At 36.9% G+C, this 10,844-nt stretch overlaps 4 protein-coding genes across 4 annotated transcripts; 1 reads left to right on the forward strand and 3 right to left on the reverse strand.

The window, feature by feature from the left end:
- Positions 1-78: 78 nt before the first annotated feature.
- Positions 79-987, reverse strand: Gasu_34360 (signal recognition particle receptor subunit beta). The gene has a single exon (XM_005705704.1). The coding sequence runs from the start codon at positions 964-966 to the stop codon at positions 214-216; it is 753 nt and encodes a 250-aa protein (XP_005705761.1). The 5' UTR covers positions 967-987; the 3' UTR covers positions 79-213.
- Positions 988-997: 10 nt separating this feature from the next.
- Positions 998-4,985, forward strand: Gasu_34370 (metalloendopeptidase). Its single transcript, XM_005705705.1, has 10 exons — positions 998-1,144; positions 1,195-1,449; positions 1,494-1,889; positions 1,940-2,158; positions 2,211-2,804; positions 2,858-3,147; positions 3,197-3,293; positions 3,348-3,575; positions 3,627-4,004; positions 4,057-4,985. Exons 1-10 carry the CDS (start codon positions 1,001-1,003, stop codon positions 4,627-4,629), a joined length of 3,174 nt encoding a protein of 1,057 aa, XP_005705762.1. The 5' UTR covers positions 998-1,000; the 3' UTR covers positions 4,630-4,985.
- A 474-nt stretch (positions 4,986-5,459) lies between these two features.
- Gasu_34380 (archaeal ATPase) lies at positions 5,460-7,627 on the reverse strand. Its single transcript, XM_005705706.1, has 2 exons — positions 7,410-7,627; positions 5,460-7,238 (listed from the first exon to the last, which is right to left on the reverse strand). Exons 1-2 carry the CDS (start codon positions 7,591-7,593, stop codon positions 5,539-5,541), a joined length of 1,884 nt encoding a protein of 627 aa, XP_005705763.1. The 5' UTR covers positions 7,594-7,627; the 3' UTR covers positions 5,460-5,538.
- Positions 7,628-7,637: 10 nt separating this feature from the next.
- Positions 7,638-10,657, reverse strand: Gasu_34390 (archaeal ATPase). The gene has a single exon (XM_005705707.1). The coding sequence runs from the start codon at positions 10,621-10,623 to the stop codon at positions 8,143-8,145; it is 2,481 nt and encodes an 826-aa protein (XP_005705764.1). The 5' UTR covers positions 10,624-10,657; the 3' UTR covers positions 7,638-8,142.
- Between the last annotated feature and the right edge of the window lie 187 nt (positions 10,658-10,844).

The following is a 10,844-nucleotide window of genomic DNA, read 5'->3' on the forward strand; positions in this document are numbered from 1 at the left end:
AAGAATTAACAAACAAGAACTTGAGTTTGTTTCGGTAATCTTTTAGTTACCATTAGAAAACCTCACCAAAGGCTTGGTATTTTCATTTCTTTATTTATTTCTCAGTCATATATTGAATCTTAACGAAGAACTTTACATTCCAATTGTATTACTTGGAATATCTCCGCACATTGAGATGTCGCCATTTACTTTGAACAAACTTTTACAAATCTTTTAAATCCTGTCTAAAAAGTGAATAACTGGTTCTACTACGCCTTGTGCAGCTGAACCACTTTCAAAGGAAACCACATATTGTGAACACGCTAGCAAAGAGTCTATATTCGTTGCTAAAACCGATTCATCTCCACCTGAAGGAGCCACTTCTCTCTGATACTTTAATATTTCTTCTCCTAGTATTTGTCTAACTTTATCGAGTGGAAAGCTTTCACATAAATCTATCTTGTTACAAAATATCAGAATGGGGATGGCCTTCCGGTTCCGCTTCTTAAGCAACTTGAAGATATTGTAAACGGAAATTGCTTCTTTTCTTATTTCCGTTTCCAACCTTGATACATCTAAGACGTAGATAATAACCTTAGCGTGAAGGACCTGATCTTCCAATTCAGTTTTCAGTCTTTCGTTACCGGGAAAATCAACAAAGTTCGCTTCCTTCAAAGTCTTCGAGCCACGGGGAATAAAAGTACCTTCATTAGGAACCATGGAAGTTACAGACTGAAATTTGGGAGCTTTTCCTGTTCTTAATACGTGATAAAGGGTAGATTTTCCACTACCAGGTTGTTCGTCTTCGCCAGAGCGCCCAACAATTAATATTTTCGAACGCACAGGAGAATAGTGTCTCTTGACATATAAAACCCAAATACAAATCAACAGAAATAGACAAACACAAGAAGAAACAATAGCCACAGTAAACTTATTTTCTAAAAAAGGCAGCACTTTCCAGAACAAACTGTTCTCTTCAAGTAGCATCGCTCTCTTCAAATTATTTGGAAGTCTTCCAATAATGAATTTTGAACAAAAAGAAAGTTTACGAGTAGGAGAAAAAGTTGTCATTGAAAAATATGTATCTAAAGAAACTGGTTTGACAGCAGTTAATGTTCAAGTTGAAACACCTATAGTATATGGCTATTTTTGTTTGGGAACAGAAGTAAGTTAATAGTGAGGCCCTTTATCCTTAAGCGTTATGGTTTGTCCAAGATTCGTAGCGACGACGGGTTGCCACACACTTTAGAACATTTAATATTTCTTGGGAGCGAATCTTATCCTTATAAGGGGGTTTTAGATGACATAGCGAATCGTTGTCTTGCAAGAGGAACCAACGCTTGGACAGATGTTGATCATACGGCCTATACTTTGGAGACGGCAGGGTCTGAAGGCTTTATTTCTATGCTTCCTATATATTTGGATCATATCCTATTTCCTTTGCTCACTAATGCAGGTTTCCTTACTGAGGTATGTCTTCAAAGAATAGTTTTCAAGTGAATAAAAGCAACTAGGTTCACCACATCAATGGAGAAGGCTTAGATGCTGGAGTGGTTTATTCAGAAATGCAAGCGCGCGAAAACGCAGGCTCTTCTAGAGCACACAGGCAGTTGCTTCGTTGTTTATATGGAACCCCTGAAGTTTGTGGACTTTCCGCGGAAACTGGAGGCATTTTAGCAAACATTCGTGAGCTTACCAATGAGCAAGTCCGTAAATATCATGAGCAGTATTATAGATCAGAAAACTTGTGTGTTATTGTCATTGGCAGCGTAGACACAGAGTTGTTGCTTTCTACATTGCAGGCAATTGAAAACAAGATGATAGTCAAGAGACTGGAACGGGGTTGGCAACGCTTGCCTTTTGAAAAACCATGGAAGGATCCAATACCTCCCATGCCACCTTTGGAGAATGTAAGAAAGCAACAGTCACCATGCATTATTCAAGCTACATTGTTACTTAGGAACTTTTATCAATCACCTTTCCTGCAGATGATGAATCTTGTGGTTCTTTATACTTAGGGTGGAGAGGTCCTTATTGGAATGAATTTGAAGTCATTGCAGCTATCGATGTGTTGCATAGTTACTTAACTGCAGGCGCCTCGAGTCCATTACATGCTTCTCTAGTTGATTGTGAGGAACCTTTTTGTAGTGGTGTTCACTATTCATTGTTAGAAAATAAGGTAAATATTTGTATCTTATAACGTTTGATTGTTTATGTATCGTTTTCTTCAGGCAACAGCGCATATCTTTGTGGCAGAAGATGCATCTCCAGAACATTTTCAGGATATTCTTTATCGATATGACCAAGTTTTGAATTCTTTATGTCGTCGTGGTTGTTTGGATATGGAAAGGCTTCATGGACTCGTACATCGAGCAAAAGTTCAGTTTTTATCGTCTTTAGAAGAATCACCGGAGAGTTTGGCATTCCCAGTTATAATCCACTTTTTATATCATTCTAGCGAAGACTTTCTGAAGGATTCGTTGAATGTTGTGGAAAGACTGGATCTATTGTATGAGAAGAGTGAAGAATTTTGGATAGATGTGTTAAAGCGGTATTTTGTTTGTATAAGAGGAAAAACTATTATTTTAGAAAGTGTTCCGAGTATTGCTGAAGGTGACCGTCTTCGAGAAGAAGAAGAAAAGCGTATCGATGAACGTCGTCAATCTCTTTCACCGAATGACTTGGAAGCGTTTGGCAAGTCTCTTGATAGTGCGAATGAACAAAATAACAAAGGACCTCCATTGGAACTGATTGCATCTATTCCTGTACCAGATCCCGAAAAAATAAGATTGATTCCTATTTCTACTTATCGGGAGATTCCAGAGGTAAGGTCCCTATTGAATAATGAACGTTTTTGATTTGCCTCATATTGTAAAAGGTTCGAAACGCCTCTTTTTTAGAAACACTACCGGAAAACGAGTCCAAGTGTCAGCAAGTGTGGTTGTCTCAGTCAAAGGAAGAGAATCCTCTTCCTTTTCTGTTACAAATCGATCATGTCCATTCCTCGTTTATAGAAATACGAGCGGTTTTGAATACTCAAGACTTGGAACCGTATCTTAGACCTTTTTGTGTATTGTACATTGCAAGTGTACTAGAAACATCACTTGTAGATTCAAATGGCACTGTTATATCGCATCAACAAGTTGTTGACGACTTAATGAAAGAAAGGTAATTAGGAAGACCAACTTAAGATTGAGGATTGACAGTGCCTCAAAAGTATTTTTGCAGAAACTAGCATTGGTTTTGGTGGAGGTCATACTCCTTATGACTGCGGAGAGTTTCCCCAAGTTCTAGTAGTGGAGTTGAAATTCGAAGTGAGTATGGCATAATGAATAATAGTTTTGTGGATACGACTAATTATTCCAAAGTCTCACAAATATTCACAAGCTATTCAATGGCTCTACAAATTGTTATTTCAAACAGTCTTCTCTGCAGACCGTCTAAAGACTATAGCTTCAAAACTTTCCAAAAATATCTCGAGAAAACGGCGCAGTGGTGCTGCAGTTACTCGTTGCATTGCATCTTGTTTGAATTTTGATTTGAAGAAGAGTAACTTGGCAAGCTCGTGTTCTCTCTATCAGTATCACTTTCTGGAGGTACGATGACCAAAAGAATGTTTTTGTTAATTGCTTATAGTTTCTATGAAGAGAGTTTTGAATCGGTTGGATGCTACCCCAGAGCAAGTAGAAAATGACTTGGAAATGTTTCGAAAAAGCATTGTGCAGCCACATAATTTAAAATTTCATTTGGTTGCAGACCTTGAGCTAGTGAGCAGAAACAACCGGCATATCTCACTTCGTGAGGAGTGGCATAAATATTTTGGTTTCTTAGCAGATACAGCTACCAATGGGACAGTTGTAATAGAGAATGATTCCAAGATTGCCTTTACAGCTGAGACTAGATTAGAGCAATCGAATGATAATGAAACTGTTATTGTGCCTTTACAAGCTGTAGAATCTTCCTTTATGTTTCTAACGGCATTGGGACCTGACAATTTTATGCATGAAGATATTCCAGTATTGATGGTAATGATATTCTTTAGAGAGGTTTGTTGCTTGAAGTGAATGCTACGTTTAGGTATTATTTGAGTACCTAACTATGTTGGAAGGACCTTTATGGAAAGGTATACGTGGAATGGGATATGCATATTCATATGGGATGCGTTGCGACCCTGAAGAAGGCTTGATTTATTTTTCGTTGCATCGTTCTTCGCAACTTTGCTTATCCTATCAAACGGCTAAGAATATATTTCAAGATTTTGTAGAAAACAACCGGTCCGTTGAAAATCATGGTTTAGAGGCAGCAAAGGCTGGGGTTATCTATTCTATCATTGAGAAAGAAAAGACAGTAAATGATAAGGCTGTAGAAAGTTTCATGGATTGGAATTTAAGAAGGTTATCCAAACCGGAAGCATTCACTCGTGAGTTGTTGGCTGCAGTTGCAAAAGTGAATGTAACTAGCGTTGAAATTGCCATGAGAAAATATCTTTGCAATTTGTTTCATGACGGCGTGTCGAAAATGATTATTGTTACTAATCCTCTCTATGTGAAAGATATCGAAAGTTTATTGGAGCACGAAGAAGAACATAGGAAGACTCTTGTACTTGAAGACCTCGACTCATTTTTCAATAACTTGTGCAACTCCCCGTGAATCTTATTCATCTTGAACTTTTAATGGTTTCAGTGAAATATTCTTTATTATTTCAGGCATCCCTTGCATCATTAAGAAATAACGGTGGAAAGGCTCATGGAGACTAGAATATCAAAGTTTTGCGTAGAATTGCAAACTAGTTTTTGATATTTTGCGTTTCCGTTGTAAGTTGTTTCCTCTAAATAAACAATGCAATAGAACATGATTCTCTAGCCGCATATACTGTCTCGTCTTTCCTTGAATACGAAATCAGAGTGATTGCCAAGAACCTCATTCCAAAAAATTGATATCAGGCTACTTTATGAAAACTAAGGTCCAGAATTTTGTATGGGTTATATAAATAGATTCGAAAAATCGTCTAGTGCTTTGCCATTAGACCCTTCAGTACGGAGAAAATATTCTTCCTAAAATGGAGTAAGGTTAATACGATGTGAATTTCTCAATTTTTCTTAATACATGCATTCTATCATCTTCATTTAATGATGAGAACCTGAGAACAACAAGTTGGAATGTATATATCGTTAAAAAGTAACAAACTTGGAATTATGCGGATCCCTTTAATAAGCTCTTCTGGTGGAACAAAAAGTAACGCAGTATTATCTCTGACAACAAGTAAAAGAAGATTCAAGACAAGCACGATTATATGTGGCAATAAGTTGTCAAGTTTTGAAGGATATCCAAAATCCAATCTATTATTTCATCGTTTTCAATGGAAAGATAGTCGAGCTTGAAAGTTTGAATTCAGCCTCGTTTATGTCATCCAAACCATGCAACTGTGGTCAGAATTATAAATTGTTCAAAAGTTTGATATAGTTTTTGACAGTGTCTTATAAAACAGCTCCCGATTTATAACAACTTTTGAAAATTGTTTGTTTTAGAAAATTTCTCAGATATTAAAACAAGATATTCCTAAATATTTTTGGAAAGAGATAAAACTATTTCTTGTAGGGTTGAAATGCCAATGTTTCTCGAATGTGGATTATCCACAGACTTGAAAGCGTTCCTTAAATTTGATAAAATGTCTTTGCCAATAAAGTTTTCTACATCAGCTTCAGAAAGAATAACCAATTCACAGTTGTGAGGAATCAAGAATTCTCCAACACTATCGCCAGATGAATAACAACGACTAGAATAATTCAAGTCCTCAGATACGTTGGTTGCTAACTGAGTACTCATAATAATCAACATACAATGCCATGTAGGATGACTAGTCAATACTTGATCATGCACTGGTTTCAAAAACTTGTGAGCTTCTTCCAAAATTTCATTCCATCTAATACCATTACGACTCCATCGGCCTTTACAAGCAATACCTACAATCATCAAGTTCTTCTCATTCGTTCTTCCATGCAACTTGAATAATATATCTGGAATATGAAAAGTTGAATGAAATGGAATATATATCTTTTCAAATTCCAAAATTTCTTCCACTATCCTTTCCCATTCATTATTGCTTCCAAATGTCATTCTCTCTGTTCCTAATACAGTTCTGGTATTATGTATAGATTTCATATAATAAGCAGCAGATTCGGAAGAAAATTGTAAATTCATTTCATTCCAAACACGAGACAATTGACCAAGAGTAGAAAACATTGAGCTGTTTGTAGGACGCCGAGAAAAATGTAAATAAAACAGTGTAGCAATAAGACCTTCCAAAATTCGACATTTCGACTCATAAAAGAATTCCATAAATTGAGACTTGAGAGTTTGTAAAAGTAACCATTCTAAACGATCATCCTTTAAGCCTTGGTCAATATATTCAATCAGTAACTTGGGAATCAACACTTCATAGCGTTCGTTGCGGTCTGGTTCTATAACCAATCGACGATAGAGGCACATATCTGTAACTAGATCAAACAAAAACACATCAGAATTTGAGCTTATTTGCACAGTTTCATCAAAATCAAATCGAATACGATACAAAGATAATAACGTAAGCATTCTTAACAAGCGCTTACGCTGCTCACTGAGACTTATCAGACGAGGTAAAAATGGCGCAACACAATAATTTGTTACTAGAAAGCTATTCATTATGATCAAGAAGGTTTCCTTAGATAATAACAAATTGATGTTGGATGATTTATACAGCAAAAGGTAACTGATTGCTCGAACAAGTAAACCAGGAACACCACCAGTCAATTCCAACAACAATTCTGCAAGTTCACTAGTTAAGAAGTCTTCATGACAAAGAATTTCTGAAACCTTTGGGCTCCCAGGGAATAAAAAGGAAGAACTTTTCTCCAAATGTTCCACGATACTATGTTTCTCAAGCGGCGAAAGAGGAATAAATACTAACTGAACCCTTGAGACTGAAGCTACGTAATTATATATATTTAAGCCTTCACTTTTCCCAACAACTATAAAAAACAAGTCCGGTTCTTTACACAACTCACGAATAATACCGAAAAAGTCGTTGTATGGTAGAACTCTACCGTCGTGGGTCCTTTTGAAATGAAACTCGTCGAGACTTTCGTCTAGGACACCAACTTCATCAAAAGCTATAACAAGATATTGATCAGAAGGAATGCCCAAAGTCTTCCGTAGCTCTGGAATTAGAAACTTTGAACAAGGAGGAATGTGTCTGTAGGCTTCATAAACTGTAGACCCATCTAATTACAAGCTGATCGGTACAATAAAAAGTACAAAGCCCACTCAAGTGTGGGCTCCAACTCCCTTTGATCTACATAAAGCAAAGAAGCCTTTTTCAGCTTCTCCAAAAAGAGTCTGCTCGAAAGGTCCGAAGCAAAAGTCGACAGGAAAGTTTCGACAAACCTTCGAACCAACTCCAAATAGGTTTAACAAAACGTAGTTTTGCGAGAGCCAAAAAGATGAGGGACATGTTAAACCCCTGAGTTGCTTTCGACTGTTACGAAGATCATACAGTTCTTCTGTCACTCGAAAAACATCCCTTTCACGGTTTACTACATATGGGTTGTATCGGTTTGAAACATTACACTCAACCATCGTCTTCTCAAGTATGAAAAGTTGGGAATTGTTGCTTTTAGATGGCTTGAAACAGATTCTTCATTATCTAACGATAAGTAGTATTGAAAAATAAGTTTAAAATAACAAAGAGGGAACCATAAGCTCTTTTGTGAGCAATAATACTTTGGGTCATGTTATTCATATTTAGTGTTATTTCAGAACACCTCCCTTAAAGAAGTTACCTCAAAGTCGAGTTCACTTGAAGTTCAAGTGTGGCAATGCGATAAGGAAATTGAAATCCATATCTACGGAAACGTAACTAACATTTGCAAACGGTAAAAGAAGTGCAAGTTTATCTAAAAAGATTGCCAACACTTTTGTAGATGAATCTGAATAAAGAACAACTAAACAGAAGCTTTTTGCTTCCTCAGCATATTGGCAAGATATCTCAAGTTACTAAGCACGTAATGACTTTGCAGTGAGATAAAAACAAAAATTACATGTCTTTATTAGGACCACGACTTCTATAAGGCTTCCATCATCTTCTACAGGGAAATCATGGGCATACCACAAACTAGTCCATAAAAGCTACTTTGCTAAAAACTGTCGTATTCCTAACATAATTCGCAATCTTAGTGAAGGACTATCGATACCGCACTTCAAAAGAAACTCTGTTGTCACGCCACTCAAATCTATCATTCCTATGAAGGACAACCTGGGCAAACAATAGGCAACATCCTCTTCAGAAAGACCACAACGATCTCTTAAGAAAGCATTCCAATCAAATGACGAAGACAAAGAACTCGATGCTGCAACACTTTGTTCGCCTCGTGTATCTCCTCCTTCCACTTGCATAGCACTTTGATAACCTTCCATTTGCATCCTATTCTCCTCATTTGTTCTCGGTCTTATATTTCGAGCCACTCTTGAAGTAACATTTGATTGCTCCGTTTCCAAAGATGAAACATATTCATTGAACATCGACTCAAAGACAGTTTCACACCATACTGAAAAGTCTTTACTGAACTCTCCTCGATTTGCTTCCCCAATTTTCCTCAACACTTCGACATTATCTCTTCCCAAATATACTTCAAGGTTCCTTTGAGAAACAATTACCAATTGCAGACATGATCGACTACTTTCATTCAAAGTTGACCTCGAAGAATGTTGAGTCACAAAACCACTTGCATCTTCAACAACATTATGTTCTTCGGTAGAGAAACCTACAGATCGATCATATCTAGTACATACTACCACAAACTGAAAACGAAGTTGAAGAGATGAAAAAGATTCGTCATTCAAAACGGAAACAACTCCCTTAAAAAATTGTTCTGCTTCCTTCTCAATATTTGTTTTCGAAAATTCAGTTTTGTGATAAAATTTGAATGAAAATCCAACAACATAACGTGTTTGTCCATTATGGAATACAACATATGCATCAGGACCACTAGAATTGCCATCTTTCGGAACAAAAATACCACAACGTTGTAAATAATCCCTATAATGACCAGAAAATGAATCAGAGACATTTCTCAAGATGGGTATATCATAAGATTTTGTTGATTCCATAGAATAAGAAACACTGTCCTGCTCAATAAAAGAACCCTGGAAAATTCCTGGAATAGCAGAATGTACAATAGGCGAGGAATTAGAATGAAGAAAAGTTAATAAGCGAAAGCGAAAGATCTTCATAAATATAAATTCAAAGAAGACTCCTTTTGCTGTTGCATTGTCGGAAATATAACTAAACGGAGATAAAGGAAAGATTTCACTAGCCTCACGGAAAAATTTATAGCTGCTATGAGCTCGCAATATAAATTCACAACAACCAATCTTGAATTCGGTGCCCATATCAATCCCGTCAATTCCACAAAATTCACAGTAAAACCCAAAAGTTGCAACCAAGTCCATCAAATAAGTTCTCGTTCCACATAGAGTAACTACAAAGTCAATTGGAAAAATTGTTCCGAGCTGATAATTCAAAAGGACAAATTGATATCGAAGAAGGGTTGCGGAATCTAGTATCTCCGGAATAATAAACGTTCCCGACTCATTTAGTATATCTTCAAAGACACTATCTAATAAAAGTTCCATATTGTCATCGTTGATAACAGGTTGAGATAAGTTCGCAACTTTCTCTACTAGGGCTAATAAAGTATTCCTTACAATCAACGGAATGCCCCCTGTCTTCTTTTTCAACAACTCTACGAATCGATATCGTAAATCATCAGAGGGCAATAAACAGTCCTTCAAGGACTTTCCACTATAAGTTGCCAGCTCAATATATTCGTTAATATCATGGAGGTTAAAGGGATTCAACCGCAACATATGGAGGGTGACACTACTAGAGCGAGCATCAGACAGGCGGGCTGAGATTTCGGCAGTTCGCCCAGCAATATACAAGATAACTTTTCCTGTATCAAGCAACTCACCTACAGTTCGAAAAAATTTGCGATACGGGATATAACCTGGATCGGACTCGACGAACTGTTTCGTGGTAAGTTCACTATAGTATGTGGTGAGGTCACTCAGGTGACTAAGTTCGTCTATCATCAAAAATAAATATTGTTTCTGAAATTGTTCGAGAAGATACTGGACAAATAAAAAAACACTTGGTTGCTTCATCGCTGCGTCCGTGAATTCTACAATTTCTCGGGCAGTCATACCATTACACTGGGCTGTAGCCATAGCTATGTTATACATCAAAGCCTCTAGAAACCTTGGAAAAGGAGCACGAGAAAAGCTCTCTCCTAGTTTAAAGCAAACTGACAAAGTGTTTTCCGCAAAGTGTTTCCAAGAAAAAAACTTCAAATCAACTTTTCCCGACGAGCTCTTGTTGAAAACCTCCGTCTCCTTCTGCTCTTCTTCTTCGTCGGCGAATTTTTTTAAAAACTTTAAAAAATTTTCACCAACACAACTCTTGCCCGCCCCAAAAATGTGAGGGGAGAAGCAAGCTGCAGGACGTAAAAGATCTAATTTTCCCGCAGCTGAAGAAAACTGGTCGTAATAAGTTCGAAGAATAGAATAAACATCTTCTTTTCTATCTATCAACGGTTCGTTCAAACTCATTTTACACGTCGCCGCCAATCCGAAATCAATTCACAAGTAATGAATAAATGAATGACCGAAATACTTTCACAGGAGATGGAAGAGAGTGTATGTTTTATTGTTCGAGCGATTGGTTTATTTGGTTATTGGTAAAACTGATCTCTTTGACACTTCTAGAAGTACAATGACAATAGAGAGAAAGCAGGAATATTTTCTTGCTTGTCATAACTAGAAACTTTCTT

This window comes from Galdieria sulphuraria, assembly GCF_000341285.1.
Source record: "Galdieria sulphuraria unplaced genomic scaffold scaf_27, whole genome shotgun sequence".
Taxonomy (NCBI): Eukaryota; Rhodophyta; class Bangiophyceae; order Galdieriales; family Galdieriaceae; genus Galdieria; species Galdieria sulphuraria.